This window comes from Colletotrichum orchidophilum (assembly GCF_001831195.1).
Source record: "Colletotrichum orchidophilum strain IMI 309357 chromosome Unknown Scaffold_57.1, whole genome shotgun sequence".
NCBI classification, from domain to species: Eukaryota; Fungi; Ascomycota; class Sordariomycetes; order Glomerellales; family Glomerellaceae; genus Colletotrichum; species Colletotrichum orchidophilum.
Window position 1 is genome coordinate 195290 of NW_019173013.1, and position 22961 is coordinate 218250.

A 22961-nucleotide genomic window follows, 5' to 3' on the forward strand; every position below is an offset into this window, starting at 1 on the left:
TGATCGCGCCGTTCAGGGGCACCGCATAATGGTCAAGCATGACTCTCCGAACTTTAGTCTTTCTGATTTCGGTCTCGTTGTCCGTGACGGGCTGTCCGCTGTCGCCCGTCAGCCAGCTCGGGTCGTCTGTCATGGTTTGCTCAAGATCAGGTACAGATTTTGGGGCGCAACCATCCATCACTTAATTTACAGGCTAGGTATGCTTCAGGCGAGAATGGCTAAGTGGTCAAATGGGATCGCGATGGTAGCGCCGCGTTGGAACCCCCCGGACCCAATAGTGGCCGACTCGGACGGCGCAAGGCTCTTTGTTGAAATGAAGGCCGTGTCCGTCAGCAATTTTTAGCTCGGCAGTGGCCGTAATTTGCCGTCCCTGCGCATCTGCATCTGGTCCCCGTTACGGATGGTCACTCATCAAGCAGCAATCAATGTCCAAGTGATGGCGGGTACTTCGTACGGACCTCGCTTCGTCGGGGATATGCTGTGTTTGAACTTTAAGGCCTGGTCTGGGAAGCCGGCGGGCCGGAGTCAGCCGCAGGCCCTCTTGGCAGGTCTGGAGTCTGGACGGGCACGCTCTCAAATGGAGCTCTTGATGAATGTCGTTTGGCGTCTGATCTTCTGATAGACCGGTTGAGGACGCAATCGGGGTCGGCACGATGCGCCTGTTTCCAGGCCATCTGTCCGGACGGGCGGTAGAGGGTATTTAATCTATCCTGTTCTTATGCTGCATTCCTGAGAATCTCGAGAGGAAAGAAAAAAATCCCCGTATGTGGCCTGTGATCATGAGAGGCAGGGGAACGGCCCCCTACATCCTTGTTAGTCCCTGTCTGTTACCCAAGAGGACCAAGACTAGGCCTGGCGGCAGCTAGGATTGTCATGATCAAATATGCGGAGTGGGTCCGAGTCAAGGGTTTGTGGATCTCCGATTGAATGACAATTGCACAGTGTCGGGCGGCTGTTGTTTTTGATTGTCATGAGAATGGTCTCTCGTCGTCTCCTACGGTGGATCCATCGTGCCGGCCTCAGACGAGTCTTCTTTGAACGACTTGTCCTTTTCTGGTCCGCTACCGTTGCGACGACAGTAACAACGCGGCGCCCCCCAGGAAGGAGAGTTAATTCTGTGCCAAATGGCGCCACGCCTCACAGGAAAGATTCAACGGACACCAGCCAAGTGCAAGATACAGATACGATTGGCGCAACCGGCGAACAGCACAAAGACCGCGCTACGGGAGGGAGGCAGAGTGCGAAACATCTGGGTAACTACCCTTCATTGCCAAATTCAAGGAGAAGCACAAGAACCTAAGAGAATGCCTATGGACAAGAGACAGCCCAACGGTGACTGGGCAGGACAGGCAGATCGCAGTACGGCTGTCTACTACGGACACAAGAGGAAATAGATGGCGCCGCCTCTGCACAGTTTTGCAGGCGCAGGTGCAGGCGCAAAGGCCCTCAGGCTGGCCACCGCATTTCATTGCCCGGCTGACTTGGCTTCCTTCTGCGCACAAGTGCTTCACCCATGGGTGAAGGAGGGCGCCATCGAGGCCATGATTGACGCGACACACACCACGCACCGTCTCTCTCACACCCATATACGAGGATGCCCCCCCATTAGCCAGTCAGTTGTCATGCGACAAGTCCAATGAAGCCTCGGGATAAGGTGCGCAAACTGATCGACACTCCCGCTCTGGATAAATCTTGCTTAGATGGTATCTGGCCTGAGTCACATGGTTTTAAAGAGGATGCAGCTAGCAAGCTAGCGGCACATCTCCAGAGAGCGTCCTGCCCCCATTTTCTCCATCGTGGCCCTATGGCGTGGTCGTTTTTAATAGGGGACCACCTTGGCTCCTGTTCTTTCCTCTTCCTGTCCCTTGCCCACCGCCCCACCACCCACCTCTTTGACCATGTGGATCTTAGCGCCAAGGGTTTAAGGAGCGAGGACGGCCATGTCTCGCCCCCTTTGAAAATGACCTGACAGGATAAAGGCGCGTGTAGCAGAATGGCGAGAGCTAGCGTAGACCCTTTGAGTCCCGTTTTGCAGCCGGCAGCGCGTCCCAAGTTCCAACGACGCGTAAACCGTCGAACTTCTAGCGATAGCGATGGAAGAGACTAGTGGACGAGGTTAAAGGAACGGCACTGGCCGATTGAGCGCTGAAAACGGTGGTTCGATTGGAGCATACGGAAGATAGTCTAGGCGGAATATCAAAGGCGAAAGGCGCCTGAGAGACCGCCACGGCTGCGCAGCCATGCCGGCACTTGGCCGCTGGTCACAACGTTCCCATGTGTTCGTGTAGGGCAGAGAGGCCGGTTCGTATGGCATACGAACACAGATTCCCAGAAGTATGACCTTCCTTCCATAGGCAGAGACGATCGACCGGCCTGTGTGCCTACGGTGAAAATGTGCCTACTTATGCCTAACTACCTAACCAAGCAAGTATCGGGGCCAACCAGCCGTGAAGCTGTTTCATTGCTACCCTCCCGCTTTCTGAGATGGTGGTGGTGGTGGTGGTGGTGGGATGAAGAGATGCGTTGTTGTTGCAGGGGGGGAACACCTTTGTGTGTGCGGTTGCCCTGCAAAAAGCTTGCTCTGCATTTGCAATGCACGAAAATGGAGCGATTCAACGGCATCCCTCGAGGGCGCAATATGACGTCCATCATGGGCTGGCTGCAGGACATCACGCGAGTTCTGGCCTGGACAGTTTGTCTACTTCTTTTTCTTTCAATTTTCGTTTTAATTACATGGTTCCGTGGGAAAGGTGAAGAACGAAACAGTCTGGAACCACATGAGCCATCGTATCCTTTAATTCGTCCGGCCAGCTTTCAGTTCCGTCCACTTTTCGATCGTCACAGCCTCGGATCCTGGCCATCGAATGTAACGGTTCCCATACTCCATGGATACTTTCAAAGATACGGACGGTGAGCCAGAAACGAAGGGAGGGCAGGGCAAGGAGCGGTATCCGGAGAAGAAGCCCGGGCTTGAAAATTACAGTGCCACTTGAGTCACTGTCGGTCTCCCCAACGTTACTAGAAGGAAAGGACTTAATTACCCATCCCGCCGGTGAGAGGAGATCGAGCGAGAGCTGCTCCAGCCCAGAACCAGAGTCAGCTACCAGCGGAAACTGCGAATGTGAAAGGCGGCCGCGGGCGCCCCTTTTTCGTTTCTTTCTACCTTATCTGACTGGATGGAGAGCGCCTGGGACGTTTGCTGGAGAAGAGGCCCAGCCGGGTCCAGGTTTAGGTCCGGGTTCAGCGCGTATCGAAATCACCCAGCCATCTCGTTCTGGTCCACCGTGAAATGGAAGGAACAAATTGTTGATCGTGTGCGAATAGGTCTGGGAAACGGGTAAACCATTGCCGGACCGTCGAGGAGGTGTGAGGAAGCGAGCGGGAGTCTGCGGCGGCTACGATGTTTCAACAGATGCCACAATCATTCACCCGTTTACTTGTTCTCTCCCAGTTTCTTTCTCCCTTACGGATAGACAAAGGTACAAAGAACATGTGGTTAGAAGTATCCTGTAGCGTTGTCGCATCGGAGGGGCAACCGGCAGACGGTTTTTTTTCTCCAGGTTGGCTCGTTGCTGCGTATTAGAGAGAAGAAGCAAAAAAAGAGACCAAAAATAAAAGATTAAAAAATGAAATAGGACAGCCACTAACGTCTGGGAATGGCGGCGGGAGTGGGTCATCGATGGCATGTTCCCGGCAAAGCAACAGGGGCTAGGCAGTCAAGGACCCCCTGACGCTGGCCACTGTGTGGAAAGGCTCGTCCCCGTCTGCCACGGGGTCCCCTGTCCGTCATTGCATCTTGCTCGTCCTGCACTCTCTCTCTTCCTGGCCCCCATGCAAGCGCGGCTGGGTACGTGCCGCGACATCTACTCTCTGCGTGTGTCTCTCAACGGATACGTTTCAATTCGCAGCAGAAGAATGCAGCAGCAGCAGCAGCACGCATGCAGCCTGCAGCTTCCACGCACATGCAGTTAAAGGCATTCCGTACGGGTCTTGTAATTTCTTCCCACTCGCTTGTGCGCTGCACGGGCCAGCGCGCGATGTCCAGTCTCCTCTCTTACCTGGCAACTGAGCGAGCGACCACGCCAAAATCATAGCGACAGGGGAAGAGCTACTTTACTACGCTACTACTACGTACCTTGAGGTGAATGTCATGCCCCACCTCCCATTTTAAGGTACAAGTAAAAGTACATTGTCGCAGAGAGGGAGGCACTTGGTCTTGGTTCACGCGGTGGAGCCTGAGCGACGAATAAGTATCTTTCCTCTCGCTAGACCAAGCCTCAAGGCATTTCGTACCTTACGTCGAGCCTTCATTGTGTTCTAGTGTACATCCAATTCCTGATATACGCACCTTTCAATCACCCGTAGCAAACCAGCACAAAAAGACATAGGTCACAGCAGCGGCGCTTGATCATAGGGAACGAGATGCGAACAACATAAGGCAAGAAAGAATTTTCCTGCGGGAAAACCCCCAATACACATCAGAAAAAGAAAAGGAGGTTCCACCTCACGAGCTATAGGTACGCAAGGTCAGTGTGCCGTTTGACACAGACTGGTCGCCATGCTGAATGATACTGACAGGGAAAGTACACCCACTAAAAAGTATCCGTTTGGAACGGCTTCTTTCCCAGACCCCTGTTACTCATCGCACCTTGCTCGTTGAACCTCACACACACACCACTCCCACACCTTGGATCTCGCGTTCAGTTTTCTTTGCGCCCAGGCTTTCCAGCAGACCAGCAGACCAGCAGACCAGCAGACCTCTCATCCTCGTCGCACTTACCCGGGCTCTCTCATTAAGATCAGACGAGCACTCTGACTGGCCCTTTGCAACCCCTTCACTCTCGCTTTACGGTCTGGTCGTACCCACCGTCCGCACCGTATCGCATTCCCACCGTTCTCGTCCAAGCTACCGCTCATCAACCTCCCACGCCAGTGCCGCCGTCTAGACTGACACTGACACACTTCCACTCATCGGTCTCTCTCTCTCTCTCGCCTCTCTGTCTACCTGCCCACCCCTCCCTCCCTCCCTCCTTCCTCAGATACCTCTTTACGGGGGTAGCCACTCACAACGGGCCCAAGCCTCCTTTTCTCCTTCGCAAGGGACTAATTGGACCGTGTGAGCCTCCATCATCCCAGGCCTCCTGGCAAGGGCAAAGCCTCTTCTCGTCACCCTCTCGCAAATAAGTACCCCCAGCGTCCCGCTCGACCTCCCGTTTGATTTCTTTCCCCTTTCCCGTCTCTCCTCTGCCACCATTTACAGGTCTTCTTCTTTTTCTGCCATTATTCCCCAAAGAGGTTCTATTCTTGAACTCTTACCCAAGAGATCACATCACCCCTCGACACGACCAATACAGTACTTTTAGTAGTGCTTTTGTTTAACACCTTTTTCATTGTGATACCCAAGTCTACCGCCTGACTTTTTGATACCCAAATCCCCCCTTTCTCAACACCACACATCATACACAATGGCCGAAGAACAGAAGCCCGTCGAGGTCCCCAAGGAGACTGTCCCTGCCACCACCGCTGCTGAGGCTCCCGCCACCGAGACGAAGCCCGTCGAGACCACGGAGACTCCCGCCGTCGTCCCTGTCGCCGCCGAAGCTGCCACCGAGACCCCTGCTACCACCGTTGCTACCGAGACACCTGCTGAGGCCGCCGCTACTGAGGCTGCTGCTCCCATCGAGGAGGCCAAGAAGGAGGTTGTCCCCGTCGAGGAGGGTACTCTCGAGCACAAGGGCATCAACTTCCCCAAGTGAGTTACAGAGCACCTATAGATGTTTGCGTCGCATACACTAATAACTATCGCGTAGGAACTTCATCTACTCCAAGGAGTTCTTCTGGTTCGGATCCGATGCCGTCGAGTCCAAGAGCCTGTCTTCCTACCTGAAGAGCGAGAAGTCCGCCGAGACTGCCCACCACAACGCCGCCTGGGCTTCCCACACCGGCAAGGGTCTTCTTTTCTTCGGCGACAAGACCGCTCCCCAGGGTGTCATCAACTTGGTAGGTGACTGATTCTGACTTACACCAAACCACTCGCTAACAACTGCTCCCTAGGCCGATGCCTCTGAGCCTGCTGCCGATGGCGCAAACAAGTTCCACTTTACCGCCAAGGGCCACAAGCACACCTTTAAGGCCGCCAACGCTGAGGACCGTGACAACTGGATCTCCCAATTGAAGCTCAAGGTCGCTGAGGCCAAGGAGCTCGCCACCACCGTCACCGAGACTGAGGCCTACAAGACTGCTCTTGAGGCTTTCAAGCCTGCCAAGAAAGAGGAGAAGGCTACCGAAGCCCCCGTTACTGAGGCCGTCGCCGCTATCGAGACTCCTGCTACGGAGACAGTTGCGGTCCCCGCCACTGAAGAAGCAGTAAAGGAGACCCCGAAGGACGAGGAGCTCAAGAAGGAGGAGCCTAAGCGTCGCTCCGCCAGTCGCAAACGTGCCTCTATCTTCGGCAACCTGCTTGGCAAGAAGGAGGAGTCCAAGAAGGAAGAGAAGGAGGAGACTGCTGTTCCTGCTGTCGCCGAGCCCCCCAAGGAGGAGACCCCGGTTGTCCCTGCTGCCGCTGAGACCCCTGTTGCTGAGGTCCCCGCTGTGGAGACTCCTGCCACTCCTGCTGCTGAGACTCCTGTTGCCGCTGCCACTGAGACCGCTGCTGAGGATAAGCCCGTTGAGGCCGCCAAGGAGGAGAAGAAGCCTCTTCCCACCAAGCGCAACAGCATTTTCGGTGTCTTTGGCAAGAAGGAGAAGAAGGCTGCCGCCGCCTCTGAGGCTGAGACACCCGCCCCGGCCAAGGAGGTTGAGGTAACTCCCGCCGCGGAGTCCGCCCCTGTCATCCCTCCAGTTGAGGCTACCACCCCTCTCGCCGTCGATGTTGTCAGCCCCGCCACCGTTCCCGTTGAGAACAAGGAGGTCACTCCTGCTACCAACGGCGAGTCTCGCCCCGACCTGAAGGAGAAGCGCAAGTCTTCCCTTCCCTTCGGCTTCGGCAAGCGCGACAAGTCTCCCGCCAAGTCCCCTGCTCACTCCGATACCGAGGAGGCTGAAAAGCAGGAGAAGACCAGTGCCTTCTCCAAGCTCCGTGCTACCATCAAGGGCCGTGGCAAGACTGAGAAGCCTGCCGACAAGCTCGAGAAGACGGAGGAGAAGCCTGAGGAGACCCCCGTCATCGCCACCGAGACTCCCGCCGCCGAGACCTCCAAGGCCACTGAGGAGCCCGAGAACAAGCCCGAGAACGTTACTTCTTCCACTCCTGCTCCCGTTACTGCCGCCGCATAGAATGCGAAATGGGGTACGCTGTCACTTCGTCGGAAGGGACAGTCTCGGTCTTCACAATCAACTGAATGAAGCAAAAAAATACAAAAACGCCAAAAAAAAAACAAGTGCACACGCATCGGATCGAGATTCGGAAGAAGAGCAACATCACGTGACAACTCATTTCACTTGGATGGGTTTGTTCGGGAATCGGATCTGCATTTCAAGATACCCCGTCAAGACTGGTTCTACCTGATACCCTTTCCTATTTCCCTCTTTACAGTACACGCATCGGAAGGCGAAAACTGGCGGGAGGTGATTCCGTTCCACTTTCAGTCGTTTCGAAGTCATTTCCGTCATTGTTTTTTTTTGTTTTGATTTGATTTTCTCAAGTATCGTGCTTTGATACCCAGTTATACCCGTCGCTCCAGACAAGAATACGAAAAGAAAATACCCACGACAAAAAATCGAAGCACCTTGGTCTGACAAGATGGACTGACCTCTTGTGTTGGTTCAAATCGGGCTAGGATTAGGAATCGTCAGATTTGAATTTGGAGATGCTGTTGGTGGAAAAAGACTGCATGGGACCGTCTGTGCTGGCCACTAGGGCTGGTGTCAGCTCGTTCGCATTCACTTAATACTTAATAGAAGCTCGTTGCGTGTTGTCTAGAGTTGTCTGTACGTTCGCCCTTCGACACTTGTGACATGTGAGTCAGTTATTGTGCTCGGTCTGGGCCGCTCAAGCGTCTGTACACGTAAGTCAAGTCTCTCAAGCCTGTCCGCGTCCTCGACGTTTTGACGTGAGTCTAGTTTCGAAAACGGTCAGTCATTCTATCCAAGGTGATGTAGCTCCGAGCAGGCAGGTCCAAGCTCAGCAAACTCCCTACCCCATTTTTGCACCACGGCAGCTCCGATCGAGGTTGTCGACGCGTGTTCCAGAAGGGTTAACAAGCGTGAAACGGTTGCAACGCTACGGTTTGCGTCCACCGTCATGTACCCCGGGTTTCTAATTTGCGTCAGAGCAAGGGACGGGCAATGAATGGCAAGGCAGATTGGATCGAGTGCCTTGCGTTTGTCCGCATCACATGAGGTGGGTGGGTGGGGTTACAACGAGGACCGCATGTAAGGTGAGATGGGATGTGAGGAGGGGGAGTTAATCGGTCTGAAAGGACGGCGCAAGCGTTGCGCTTCTTCGTCTGGCCTCGTGTCAGCGTCTTGTCTTTGGGAGGCGGACGGACGGACGGACGGACAGATTACTTCCTCTCGCAGAGGCCGCATGCGCCTCAGGTTCGTCTGGCTTATTGTATATTCGCACGAGTTCAGCGCATGGATTCGAAGCATGTCACTTTGGCCGCGTTTTGCCGTATTCGCATATGCGAGGCACTGAGGCTGGGTTTGATCTTTGAAAAACAGGAGTAGGGAGAGATCACGAGGCGAGGTAGGCTCGTTCTCGCGTGTTTGATTGATGCGACCTAGCGTTGCAAAGAACATTTGTATTCTTTGAGGCGTGCAAGGGCATCCAAAGTAAGAGAGATGAGCTTAGACGGTTTATGCTTCTTCAGTACAGCGTTCTATTCTGAAGGCCTTGACCTACTGGGTGGTCCTGGAGATGTGCTGGAGGTGGCTGAGTCGGGGAGGTCCTTGGGTTGGATCCTAGGGATGAGGGGAAGAGCTCAGGGCTATTCCTCGTGCGGTGTGTACGAGGCCATTCCTTTGACTCGTGAAGATGATGCGGGAGGGTTGTGTCTGGGAGCTTGGAAGAGCTTTGGTACCGGGCTGGCTCCTATTCAACTTGGGTTTTTGGGGGCGAAATTGGACTGAAGAATCCGAGGGCGGATGAACGGCGGGCTTGTGCTACCGTACATTGTCACTCCCCCTTAACTTTGGCAGCGTTCATCGTGTGTCTCGTGATGTCGCGGGGTGCTATGATCAAGTTCATCTCTAAGTCAAATCTCGAGACTCTGTTTACGTAACTGTTCTAACTTGGGTGTTTGCTATGACCAGAGGCAATAGGGCCCCCCCTTTTTTCCCCCGTTTTCTGATACGGTATGATAGTACGTTTATGGGCACAGTCCAAGGTAAGATGGCAAAGCTTTCGAATGAAACGGATGAACATCCCCTAGTCTGTCTCACTCTTTGAATGATTCAGAGGCAGGCTCAAACACCTCAACCAATCAACATCCGCAGAAAAGAAATCTCTTTCAAAATTGTGAACAATTCGTGGATCGTGCGATATAGACTTGTGTACAGAGATTGGGAAATACTACGGCGGGCCGGGATGCCAAGGTTTGAAGTTGGATGTAAAGTTGCCGCGAATCTTATACCCACATTGCCAGAGCGGGTCGGTACATGCAAGTTTAGACTCTCTATTTGTACATAGTGGTGGAGAAAAGCCATGTGGGTTTGCTTTCCACTTTACCTTGGACCTTTGATCCTGTTTGCAGGTGTGGAAATATGAATTGGTATCTGTGGCGCAGAATAAGGTGATAAAATAGTCGGAGACGACGATATAACGTCTGCTTTTGAGGTGTTTGAGAGACAATAAGGGGTTTGGAGCATCACGGTCCTGGTCGAAGATCGTTGCGAAGGGTGAATATTGATGGTACTTGGGAAGGGACAGTCATCTGCAGCTCACGTCGTTGGAGCCCACTCGCAGTAGTATTAGTTGCCTTGTAGTTCCGACAAGTCCAATGATTACGGTGTCAAAGGGTGTTGGCTCCAGACTCATGTCATTTGCTTGCTCTGGACTTCTGTGGCGAAGCCGATGAGTAGAGGCAATCCTTCTTGTCCTTTGAGATGGTCGGCGAGCGGGGTACTTTTCTTCCACTCTATTGTTGACTTCCTCCCATCAATGTCTAGACAAGATGTTACTCTCCTCCGTTTGGAATTGCCCCCAACTCATGACATAGCTTGCACCAATACGCCAAGGGCGATTGTTGTCCGCTAATGGGCTAGGTACAGACAGGCTGGCCGCCAGCCTATCCTCGATTTAGGTACATGTGCGACGAGAAACGAAGAGCGCCAAAAACCATGATGCTCAAAGTCGGATGGGTCAGGTCTGGTGATAGCATCAACGAGCCCGGCCTTGTCAAGGCCGTTGAAGTATCCTCTTGGCCCGGAAGGAACGGAGCGCTTGGTTGAAATGTTTTGCTCCCATGTTTAGACTTGAGCCAGGCGTCTCTCTTTTAACTTGTCAATTTATTGTCGTTGATTTAAAATGCGCTGATTCTCGTCTTGTAGATGTTAGGCAAAGGCCGCTGAGAGCTGTCAGCCATTGTGCCTGAAGCCTGCCCGCATGGAAGATGCACAATTCTCAAAGGTATACTTACGCTTGTGCGAGATGGCGTCTCCGCCTTGCTCATCATATCTGGGAAGCAACGGTCCCCTTGATCTGGAATGCGGTTTTCATTTCCAATGTACGCCCGCAACGCCTCAGGACTTTGGCTTGACTGAAAGTATACTTTCGATATCTGCTTGGCTGAGGTGACCATGCCGTGAATATTTGTCGAGCAAGCTGGCCTTGTCCTTGGGCCCCAATTGCTTGGTATCGCGACCACTGTTCGGGCTGTATAAGATGTGCTGGGGGAGGAGAGCGGTGGGAAGGAAAAGAGTATTCCTTCAGCAAGCCCGGTTTGTTTCTACATACGTAGAGTTTCAGCTCGTTATAAGTGATATCCGCATAACCAAACCATCCCAGTTTTACCGTCACCGCCCTCTTGTGGTCCTCGCTTCTCTTTGCACTTCTGGTCACATATAAATGTGAGCGGAACGCAGCTAAAGCGCCCAACCTGGTTGCCGTTATTGTTTAGAGCTATATATTTAATGCGACTAAGGGATAGAAAAGATCATCCTGCGTTTAGCACTGTCCCCAGCTTGTAATTCAGCTTGTACGAAAATGCCTTAGACGATGAAGGATGGATTGGATCCGCAGACATCAACCAATGAGCCTGGGTCTTGCGTCCGAAGGAATAGCCCGGGCTGGCTGAGCGATGTTGTTCATAGTTTGATAGGCGTGCAAAGGCTGTCGAGACATTGAATCCAAAAATGAACCGATTCAGACCTGGACTCCTGGCCAGAGTCCATGGAGGTCTTGGCAAACAGCGTATGATGCGCCTTTTCTCTCTTATACTGCGACCCGCAGGAAATGCTGTTGCTAACTTCTACAAGGAAGAGACCGGTACAATAATCACTACTATTCCTTCACTGAATGCCTAACGAAGCACCGCTGGTATACAAAAACGTATACCCTGTGTCCTTGAGTTTTTTTCCTTGTTTACAGCGGGAAGAACTCCTCAGCTCGTCTCGAAACAAATATTTTGATTACGATTACATGGGTGAAGGGCGTTGATATAAAACTCCTGCATTAATTTGAATGTTGGAAACATTAGACAGACCCATCGACTGGTTGAAAGCGCCCATTGCCGCCTATATGTTGATAATATGGCCCGAGATTGATCGGTGGTCCTCGAGGATCTAACGGCTGCTGGAAATATAGACATGCCCTGGACAAGTATTTCGACTTCTGGACCAAGGGGCTAATCAGAGGTGCTGTAGACCTAGGGAGCTACAGAATCTCATACCAGTGCCACCCCTCCTCCTTTTTTCAAAAGGCCTAGATTCCATTGCTCGAAGCTGAGGCTACCTGGAATATAAGCTCTTTGACTTACCGCGAGAACTAAAATACAGTATTCCCCGTCCTTACTCGTCCGTCTACGGGTCGCGATGGAAGCTGTCGAATTACCACACCGTCCGACATGACTATGAGCTTGTAAAGCGAAATCGACGCTGGAGAAGTCTTTCTATATCTATGCCCGAGCTGCAGAACTTGAAGATGACATCTTGCTTCCATTTTTTAGATTTTCCCTTGGTCTCCTGTGACACTTATCTGCCCCGTTGAAATTTTGCTGCTCGGAGGTTCCGTTTCAGAGCCCAGAGTAAACATCTGTCTGTCTTCCTCGTTGCAAGAGGGGTAAGACGGGAGGATTTTCAACTCTTTGAAGAGATTGTGGAACTCAACCAGAACCCTCCCCCGTGTGCTCAAGACCCTCAGACTGATATTTCATAGCACGCAGTAGAATGCCAAATTAATTATTTGCAAACAGATGAGAAATGAAGCCAGTCTTCACGCCAGCGCCAGATTGTTCATAGAGGAGTAACCTAGTTGGTGGCCAACAGCGGTCCAATTATCCATAGTCCGGCAATAGCCTGCCGATGTCCTGTACCTCAACTCATAAGGTGAGTTCCAGGATCATTCTTACACGCGGTTGGTCGCAAGATCAAGCTTGGATACGATTGAAGTTATCGCCCATGTGTTATGGTCGACCAACCCGGAAGTCAAAGCTTCCCTGTCGCCGCACAGGGCAGACACTGTGCGGGAACTGTTCGCAAACCCCACTTTAAAATTTATATGCCAGGCGCATCTGCAGTCAAGTCTCCAGGCCTTTTTTTTTCTGTTTGGGAACTCCAAGACCAACCATGGATATTCTCAAAGTTTTGTCGCGCGGCATCAAGCAGCCTGCGAAAGGCGCCAAAAACGCGAGCAAAGGAGCGGCAAACCTGCCATCCGCCGGCAACCGAACGAACCCTCAACTTTTCCACGACGAGGTGTCTTCAGCGCGGGGCAATAAGAGGAAGAGAGGCAAAGAAGAGGTCGAAGAGAAGGAAGAGGAGCAGTTGCCCGAGGTCGACTTCTTCGCACCCAAGCCCGAAATCCCTACAGAAACCGAAAATACCACGAAATCCGCTGCCAAAGCCAAGAAGGCCGACAAAGCGTCCGCTGTCAAGCGGACTCTGCTCCCGGAAGACGAGTGCCGACAGATCCTTCGCTCCCACCGACTGAAGCTCACGCTCCTCTCCGAGCGTCACAAGAAACCCTCCAAGGTCACCAAAAGCAAGAAGAAGAAGGTTTCCGTCGAGGTCGAGAAAGAGACGAACCAGCTATACCCGCAGCCTCTGACATCTTTCCGCGAGCTTCGGACGAACTACAATATTGCGCCGCTGCTAGCGGACAACCTCGCTCACCAGGGATACAAGGTGCCGACTGAGGTGCAGCTGGGCGCTCTACCTCTGCTCCTGAAGCCAGATCTTGCACTGAAAGAGGTGCCTCAAAACGAGGAGCTCGGGGATGTCTCAAAGGGGGTGGATTTCCTTGCCGTCGCGCCGACAGGCAGCGGAAAGACCATCAGCTTCCTGATACCCGCGATCAACTCCATCATGCAGAAGAGGGAGTCTAGCGAAGACAAGGATAGACATGATCTCTCTGCGATCGTTATTGCGCCGACAAGAGAGCTTGTTTTCCAAATTGTGAATGAGGGACGCAAGCTGGCCTTGAACTCTGGTATCAAGATCGCCGGCATGAAGAAAGGCATGCGCTTCGCCGTCGAGGAGGAGGATAAAGCCGAAAGCGAAGATGATAAGGACGAAGAGAGCGAAAAGTCAGACGATGACGATGACGAGGACAGCGAGACCGAGCCGGCCAAGTCAAAGTCTGTCGTGAAAGCTGACATTCTCGTCACAACACCGGCGCTATTCTACAATTTCCTGACGGCAACGTCAAAGACGGATCGCAAAGTCCCGACTGTCACATCTCTGATTCTCGACGAGGCGGATGTGCTGTTGGACCCCCTCTTCCGCGAACAGACAATGGCGATCTGGTCCGCCTGTCCTAATCCGGAGCTGAGAACCACGTTCTGGTCGGCGACTTTCGGATCCAATATTGAGACTTTGGTTACAGAGGCGCAGTCGGCGAGGCCGGCATCGAAACCGTTGCTTCGCCTGGTGGTCGGTCTGAAGGACACCGCCGTCCCCAACGTTACCCACAAGTTGGTCTATACCGCAACTGAGAAGGGAAAGCTATTGGGCCTTCGCCAGCTTCTTCACCCGACAGCAGGAGACGACTCAGGACCACCCCTTCGACCTCCATTCCTGGTCTTTACCCAGACCATTGAGCGTGCTACTGCTCTGGAAGAGGAGCTGAAGTACGACATCCCTCTAGCGGCCGGCGGTCCCACCAGAATCGCTGCCCTGCACAGCGGTCTCACCGACAAGGCCCGCGCGGGCATAATGCGCCGCTTCCGCGCTGGTGAGGTCTGGATTCTCATCACAACGGACGTGCTCGCTCGAGGCGTGGACTTTGCAGGTGTCAACGGCGTCGTAAATTACGACGTCCCAGGCTCGAGCGCCGCATATGTCCACCGAGCCGGACGGACGGGTCGCGCCGGACGCGAGGGCGGCGTCGCCGTCACGTTCTATACGACGGACGATATACCCTTTGTCAAAACCGTCGCCAACGTCATCGCCGCCAGCGAGAAGCAGGCCGGCAAGAAGGGCGAGGAGGCCAATGTGCAAAAGTGGCTCCTCGATGCCTTGCCGAATGTGAGCAAGGAAGACAAGAAGAAGCTAAAGGAGAAGGGCGTTGAGGCGAGACGGAGTCACGGCGCTGCCATGATTTCGTCCAAGAGCAAGTGGGAGAGGCGTAAGGATACGAATAGAGAGGGGGCTACCGCCGCGAGCAAGCAGAGGATGAAACATGCCCGAAAGGTTGATGACAGCGAGGCAGGCGAATGGGGGGGTATTGACTAAGGATATGATTCCTTTTCAAAAGAAACATTGAATACAAAAGCTCCTGCTTGTCTGAACAACAAAGAGCTGATTTTGGTGAACGTCTTGCCAAGGGTGTGTGGACTGGCAGCCGAGCTAGGCACTTCTCACGCGTCCACTTGCTTCGAAATCCCTCCACCCATACCAACATAGAACAGCTTGAGCAATGCCGCAAGGTCACGAATATGTCGTTCGAAGATGAGCTCGAAGGAAAAAAAAATACTGAAGTCGACGCAGATCGCGTCGAAATACCTGATAGCGCCAACGTATGTTCGTCCTCCTACAGTCCAGTTTCCTTTTTTTTTTCCTCTCCAACTCTTGCTTTTGTGACGAGGATGGAAAAAAAAAGGGCAGCAGATAGTCAGTGGTACTTAGCAAACCTTGAGACGTAGACACACCATGAAAACTTGGGCGAGCTTCAGCGGCTCCAGTAATAACATTTCACTTCCCGTTGTCTGCTTGAAATGAATCGAATACAAAGCTTGTACTTTTGGTTTCAGGGCAGCTTGAGAGGTAGTCGAGGCAGTCATTGCTTCTCCAGCTTAGATGTCGGAAAAACGCGGAAGTACATCCTTGGGGGAACTGGAGTGGTTACAAGTAATATATGTCTGGAACCATGGACAGACAGTCATCACGTTGGGTAGAGAGGTAAACTAGTTAATCGTGTAATATCCTGTATGGGGCCTGGTGTGATTCGAGTAGACGTTGTATCAGCCACGGCACTTGAGAACGGTGACGAGTCCACAGCCAAACGATTAGTCTCCTCGATTCTGGACATTTAGCTTCACCGACAAGGATATTGACAACAAGTATTGAATAAAATCAATAGTAGGGTAGTAAATAATACCACGCCAGCGCCTCCTCTAGCTTAAAAAAAGAAGGGGAAAAAGAGGACATTTCTCTCCCGCCACCAGGCACACCCATAAGGTCTTGATTTCTTTCCATCTTCTCATTCTCACCTTTTCCTCATACACACACTCCTTTAATTATACTGCTGCCTCAACGGCAACTTCCTATCGAGAGTATGAAACGCCTGCGTCCTCGGCGTATATGGCACAACCCTCGGGCTCGCAGGCCCCTTGGCATGCCAATCCCTCATCTCCCACTCACTCCCCTCCTTGGCATAGTCCACCGGCGAGCTCCCGCTATCGCTACCCTTTCCATCCTCATCCTCATCGTCGACCTTGTCCCCGGCGTTGGGCCAGCAGACGTACAGTGCGATGCCGAGATTGGCGAGGTAGAGCGCGAGCATGTACACTGTGACGGCAAAGGTGCCCTTTGCGAGCTGGCAGCTCTTGTAGGCTTTAAAAGGCTGGGCGTAGTTGCACGACTTGCTGATATACCAGGCAATGGAGGAAGGGTAGCGCGGGTCGGCGTGATCGGGCCCCATCTGGCCGTAAACGGAGACGGTGTAGAGGACGGCCATGGCGACGTTGATGAAGACGGCCAGGACCGGGAGCCAGAACTTCATGATGAAGGCGACGAGCTTGGTGAGGAGTAGGAAGAGGGTGATCACGGAGATGGCGACGTTGAAGTCTGTGAGTCTGTAGGGTCCAATACGTCAGTTTTGCATGGCCTTTTTGATAAAAAGGAGACCCAGGGCGGTGGGGCAACGTACGTTCGTGTCCATACAAAAGGGACTTTGGGATACGGCTCGTAGTTTGCGTACGCGTAGAGAATCATCTTTGGGTTCGAGTTGAAGCCGTATGCGTGCCCGATCTCCCAGAGCTTGGTCCTGTAGAGGTCCGGCTGCGCGATGCCGAACAGGACGAGGAGCGGGACGAGGCCGGCTAGCTCGAGCGGCATGAGCGTCCACATCCATGGCCGCAGCAGCCATTTCCTGTGCAAGATCTTGTACGCCATATTCTCTCTCTCTTTCGTTCGTTCTTCGCCTTCTTCTTGTCGTAGGTGGTATGATGCGGGGTGCGTCAATGTTGTGTCTGTGTAAGATTCTTGGGTTTTCCAAAGCGAAAGACGGGGGCGATTCTCTCTCCCTGATAAACCTTTGGCCAAACTCTCTCGGTGTCTCTCTCTCTCTCTCTCTCTCTCTCTTTTACCAAGACTTTTGAGGAAAGATGAGTTCTTTTATCCGAGGCACAGTTGTTCGCCAGAGCAAACAATGGGATTTCACATTGGCCAAGCACCCAGGACTCAAGCGCAATGAGAAAGCCGCGCGAACCAGGTTGCGGAATTCGAGCTTACTTGCTTTCAGAGTCGTATTCGTCGTTTCAACAAATGCAATCTTCAGTGGAAGAGAAGAGTGAAGTAAGGACCGAGGAGGGAAAACCAAGCCTGTCGACGGGCCGGATGGTGGCAGTTTAAGGGCCATATCTCCCTTTCTGCAGGTCACCCATCCCGCCGGTTTGCACCATTCATTCATCGCCATTCGTCTCTGAAGAGAGGGGGGCCTGTCAGGCGGTTGGGTGGCCGGGTAAGCTCCAGGGTTCACGGGCAGCAATAGGGAGGAAGGGCCGCTGAGCTGCATGTGCCGTGGTTGACCGACGGTGCGCCGTCACAACGGGGAGGTCCAATGAGGAGCGGAGGTGACGAGGAATGCTAAGCGCCGGGTTCGAGAGGGGCCGTTCAATTGGTCGGCCCCCCGGGGCGACAAGCAAATGGGGGCGGCAAGATGCGACGTTGCGCACACTACCCGCCTCGATGAGAGCAGGGGGGGACTGTTGTTGACTGCCAATGGGATTGGCCGGTGAATGGGGGGTTGGTTGGATGGCACGGATGGGTGAGCAAGTGAGATCAGCTTTTTCGTGCGATGCTGGTGCGATGCAACAGCAGATGCGGCAGGATACCAGGCATAAAGTCAGCAAAAGTGTTTGCATCAGCACACAGTGTTGGCTGCTTCATATCCCGGATATCGAAACCAACAACGTGATTGTGATGCCTGAGCCGCGCATGGGGCCGTTGGCTTAAGCGCCCGTTGGGGAGATCTTCTCGTGATAGCCGGATTCGAGGAGCCGGCATGGTGATAGGCACTTTGAGGAGTCAGGAGAGTGGTGGCCACGGCTGGAAGAACTATCGACCTGAGTAGGTTGCACCCTTATGAACCGTGTACGTGAGCAAGTGCGGCGAAATACAAAGTAGCGTGGCAGCGTGCGCTACATACTACGTGCATGAGCTTGTTCAGCTGGTCGACCGAGAATAAGCCTCCTGTCTCTGTGGCGATGTCCGGAGTGTAAGACAGGCTGAGCTGCAGTCGCACGAGTGGATGCATCCCACGCTCGCGGGGTGGTTTTGTTTTGGAGCTTATGTGAGCGACGATCTGATCTGCCGGCAGTGAAGAAGGATGCCGCCCCAAGAATAGTAATAGAGGGGCAGAGGGATGGGGAAGTGTAATGAGAAAGGGGATTTTGGCCGCCATGCGCTTCAACCTTCACTGCCAACATATATCGCGACTCTCCGTCCCGTCGATCGTGCCGTTTAACGTAGACTCCGGTCCTGGGTGTAGTTCGGACTGTCAACAGATCACACAGACGGACCGTGCGGGCCGCTCAACTCTGCTAAAAAGTCTCCAAGCCGGTTCTTTGCATCCTCACTTGCGGCTACATCTGGCAGCAAGGTTAGACCTTTTCTAGGGATCGCACATATCACCATCCTGAGTCACTGATAGGTAGCTAAACTGATCACCCGCGAGACAGTACTCGGCAGGAGCCGGCGCCTCGTCGCTAGATCGGAATTGCGATTCCCATCCGTACCTAGAGAGGGAGGTTTGAAACGAGACACTTCGCGATGGGCCGGAGCGTGTTGTGCATGTGTGAAGAAAGTGGGAGGAAGCTGCGTGGCTGCGTATCTCGCATCAGGGTTGCGACCTTCGCAACTCCGACTGGCATTGGAAAGTAACTGATACCGTTTCTCCTTGCATTATAGCCAGCGGAATGAAGCCGTTTGATAGAGACATGTAAATATGTACTTCTCACAATTGCCAAAGACCACGCGGAACATGGCCGGCCTGCGCTTGCATAGATGGTCAGGCTGCAGAATAGTACCTTTGGAAACGCGGCATTTGTTGTTGATGAGGATCGGATGATGAAGGTAACAGTGGCATCCGACTCTTTTGAAAACACATATCCAAAGGCTAGACATGAGCCTCGTTGTCTTGTAGGTTTGCGAGCACCTTGCCGATAAGAGCAATCGGTTGGTCATTGAGCGAGTCCGCAGGTCGTGGAACGGAACAAATTGTCCGGAGGGTTGGTAAGCATTCCTTCTCCTGGCGGCGGAACATCCAATGGGAGCGCCCCTCGAGACAAGTGACATTTGACGTGGCAGGGATACATGTCGGGAATAAGGCTTGAAAAATGCATGGAGGAAAGACCCTCTCTGTTACTGTGTATCTCGACCGAGACAACATTGTGAGAGCTGTTGAGAGGCAAGGGTTCCCGCGCAGGTTCGAACGCATAGCGCATTTTCGACGGTTGGGAATGCAGTTTGTTATCCCTTCACCGACAGCGCGACTCGAAATCGTGTCCGGCTCCGAGGTGAGACTTTGGAGAGGCTGACACTCAACGTTAGCCTCGTACGGGGGGACCATGTGCGACGGCATCATGGTTTTTGATCCTCTTGGCGCCAAGGAGATAGCGAAGCCCTTGAACACCCTGCATGTCGATCAACACTGTACGAATGGGTAAACTTCAGTGCGAGTATGTAAGCCACATGTCTGCTTGTCTGGTTCAAGAAAGCATTTCGCGATGACGGAATGCGAGGCCAAGTGCCGGGCCAGTTAGACATAGGATCCGGCCGGCTTAGTCTTCCGCACGGGACCCGGCACAGACAGCAGAAGCTCGGCATCATGGTATGATGACTGCTTTGGGGTGCCAGCGACGTCACTATCATGGGCGCATGAGAGCCGCTAGGCGCGAGGTGTATGCATGGAGAGAGGAGAGGCGCTATCTTGTTTTTTTTTTTCTTCTCTCGAATGGCACAAGGGCGAGCGAGGTGTGTTTGTCAAAGGCGGTTGGTTGATGGAGGATTCCAAGTCATTGACTGTCTATTGCTTCTTCTTCTCCCGCCAGCTGGCAGCTCGGGTGTGGGGTAAGGCGATCAAACTTCGAAAGTAATGCCCGGATGCGATCAAACACTGAGACATATTGAAAGACCCATGTCGCGGCCAAACGTTGATCTGCGCGTTGGTGTTGTAGAGGGCAACAGGAGTTGTAGGTAGGCAGTTGAACATTGGCATGTCAAAATCTGAGTGTTGCACATTTGGGGTCGTAGTCGACGGACCGAGGGTCACAGAGCCGCGGCATTCAGAAGAAGAAAAACGATTGGAAGCAAAAGAATAATTGCCAATGACTTGAAATTTTGACAATTTGACACTTACAGCCTGACAGGAGCTGCCGGATTGGGGCCAATGAGAGTGGCAGGTAGAGATCATCGATCGGCGAGTTCGGGGTGGGGCGACCGCGGTCTGGACCGCGCCAGTTCGAGACCGACAGGGGGTAGCGGATGACCAGGGCTCTTAGGTTCCCCTCAGGCTTCTGGTAAGACCTACGGGTGGAACCCTCCACTGGCATGGGTGGGGGATGCTCGGAACCAATGCAATTGGATGCTTGGCTCTTTCCCATCCGGTCATTTCGAACCATGGGCTGCATGGGGTTCGCTTTGGCTGCATCTGCGCCGTTGCTGACGACGGCGCACTTTCGGCTGCGCTTGTGGAGTGCGAAGCCCTCTTTCTTTCCTTTGAGAGAAGGAGAGACAAGCAGACACCATTGATCGTGGGAACGTACCCGAGCGACTCTGAACGACTCGGAGTGACGTATGGCTTCTGCCAAGTGCCGGGCGTTACGGAGAGCTCGGCGGGTACCTGGCTTGCCAAGTATCTTGCCTTGGGTATTTCAGCGTTGGCCGCCGCCTGCAGCTTGCATCCTTTCCCGTCAGTGGTCACCAGCACTCCCCAATGGTCGGAAACGACAGGGAATAAGGATATGGCAGTTGCGCGGATATGCAGGCAGGCCGCAGACCACGGGGCGAAGCCAGAGGCCGCGAGGACAGAAGCGGACGGTCCCCGGCCTGTCGCCTGTGAAATGTGTGCAATGGTGGTTTCCCTCTTATCATTGCTTCCCGGTTAGTCTCCAGATGACTCAAAGGAAGCTGCGCCTACCTTACCAGGGTGCATTCCTGTGTTCGTAGACGGAACGAGCGAAACACGCGAATCGTTGCCCGGTCTTGTCATGCGTACGGACAGAAAGAGGAAGAAAACAAGGTCTTTGGACAGGGTACACGTGACGCATGGTCTCCAAGTTACGTTGAAAATCTTCGCCTCGCGAGAGATCTACGGGAGAAACCTTGTGATAGGATGCATCTGGGATGTGAAGTTGCTTGAAATTTGCCGTTGGCGTAATGGCCGGGTGAGACTAGAGGATTTTGTAACGAACAAGACAACTTTGAGGCTGTGGAGATATGGACGAAGGCTGCGGAATGGTACATTGGTCCAAAGACGGACACTCGAGATGAATAGTTCCAATGGTGAAGACATCCCTCGGCGGCAGCTGGATGGGCATAAGGTCAGGCAGGCCGCAGATGAGGTAGGCTACTCAGGCTAGGTTGTCTGATAGGTATCTAGGTAGCTGGTGTGGAACTGGGAGTGTTCATGTCTGGAAGCAGCGGGCCAAGGTTGGACTGAGAATGTCTTGGCCAAGCCGCAGAACCCAAGAAATCCAGAGATTCTAGACCCGGGTCCAAAATACCACGCTGTCGCCCATCCACAATGACACCCCCAGCTGTGCGGCTTGCGGCGTGCGGCGTGCCTGCAGGCCCTCTTTTTTTTCTTCCACAGCTCCGCCCCAGTCCCCCGCCCGAGCCTTCATCCCATCCAAGCTTACCTTATTAGCAGCTTTCAGTCATTGTCGCTATTCTAGCAAGAAGTACGGATACGGGAGCACAAGATGCCGTACCTTACCTTGTGCTATATCAAAGAGATTGGAAATGATGGGAAGGAGAGGAAAGGTTAGCAAGAATGGACGGGAGGGAGGAAGTCCCGCCGCGGGCTAGCCCAGGCGGAAGGTACGAAGGGTACTATGCTCATTTGTCTGATAATGCCATGCAACTTCATTTCTTACCTACAATGTACTCTGTACGGATACCCTACCTTACCTATTCACTCTCTCTCTTTTCTTTTTCCTGGTCCCTTCCGCAGACCCCGAACCCCCAAATCGTCATACCGCCTCGAGTGCTCCCCTCCGCTCCATGCGCATTCAATTCTCCCGAGTCCTGTTTCCGTCTCTGCCAGCTGCCCAAAAACAGTCAACGTCTTGTATACTGCGGAGTTCTCTGCAGTTTGTTTGTTGGTTTCCCACCTCACCCATTCGCATAATCTTGCCCGACCTATAGTACCCGACAGACCCCCGGCGCCATATCGCAGTTTTTTTTTTTTTTTTTCCTTCTTGCGAGACCATTCCAAACCGGTCCAAGTCCCAGAGGTCCTGAACCGGACTATACTAGGAGAGAAGGACAGACGGCTCCTCGACAGTAACCAATACACGGCGTGCCCTCGCACTGACTCCTCTTTCGACATTGAGATTTCTCGATTCCATCCTGCACCTCAGATCTCCCCGTACATCCATCTACATACCCATCGCTTCAACCATCTGAAACGCAATCACCTTACCGCAACAGCGCAGCAGCAGACCAGCAGACCAGCAGAGCCGTAGAGCCATCACATCGTCAGCCGCTCGCCTCATATCTGCCTCACTCACAGCTTAACGGGCCGCCTGCCTTTACCGTCCCGACTTCCACGGGCCTGACCTTCCCCCCTCGTCGTACCGCGACCTGACCTGACCTACCCGAAGACATTGAGAGGCACATTTACAGCGGCACCTCGCAGCAGCAACTCCCGTCGCCCTGCCCCAGGTACCTAGCTTTCGAGCCATCACACTCGCCCGTGCATCTCATACACCGCACCTCGTGTGTGGTGTAGATTGCAGGTACACCCTGGATCGCATTCAACCTCATCCTGGTAACTCATCTCTCTCTCCTTCTACCCTCTTCTAGCTGCGGCGCTGGATTACTTGCTTCTTCCGTGGCCCGTCACTCTTATGACTCCCAATGTTGGCTGCCGTGCCGGTGCTGGTGTCCCTCTCAAAGTTTGGACTATCAGATTGACG

At 53.3% G+C, this 22961-nt stretch overlaps 4 protein-coding genes across 4 annotated transcripts; 2 read left to right on the plus strand and 2 right to left on the minus strand.

Moving 5' to 3' along the window:
- Positions 1 to 5465: 5465 nt before the first annotated feature.
- On the plus strand, positions 5466 to 7275 carry CORC01_07255 (immunogenic protein; the record flags this gene model as incomplete). The annotated part of the gene is made up of 3 exons (XM_022618892.1): positions 5466 to 5752; positions 5811 to 6000; positions 6055 to 7275. The coding sequence occupies 3 exons, from the start codon at positions 5466 to 5468 to the stop codon at positions 7273 to 7275; spliced, it is 1698 nt and encodes a 565-aa protein (XP_022474626.1).
- Positions 7276 to 12726: 5451 nt separating this feature from the next.
- On the plus strand, positions 12727 to 14832 carry CORC01_07256 (DEAD/DEAH box helicase; the record flags this gene model as incomplete). The annotated part of the gene is made up of 1 exon (XM_022618893.1): positions 12727 to 14832. The coding sequence occupies one exon, from the start codon at positions 12727 to 12729 to the stop codon at positions 14830 to 14832; it is 2106 nt and encodes a 701-aa protein (XP_022474627.1).
- Positions 14833 to 15832: 1000 nt separating this feature from the next.
- On the minus strand, positions 15833 to 16713 carry CORC01_07257 (uncharacterized protein; the record flags this gene model as incomplete). Its single annotated transcript, XM_022618894.1, has 2 exons — positions 15833 to 16394; positions 16469 to 16713. The coding sequence occupies 2 exons, from the start codon at positions 16711 to 16713 to the stop codon at positions 15833 to 15835; spliced, it is 807 nt and encodes a 268-aa protein (XP_022474628.1).
- Positions 16714 to 19579: 2866 nt separating this feature from the next.
- Positions 19580 to 20974, minus strand: CORC01_07258 (uncharacterized protein; the record flags this gene model as incomplete). Its single annotated transcript, XM_022618895.1, has 5 exons — positions 19580 to 19685; positions 19956 to 20046; positions 20180 to 20502; positions 20586 to 20875; positions 20960 to 20974. The coding sequence occupies 5 exons, from the start codon at positions 20972 to 20974 to the stop codon at positions 19580 to 19582; spliced, it is 825 nt and encodes a 274-aa protein (XP_022474629.1).
- Between the last annotated feature and the right edge of the window lie 1987 nt (positions 20975 to 22961).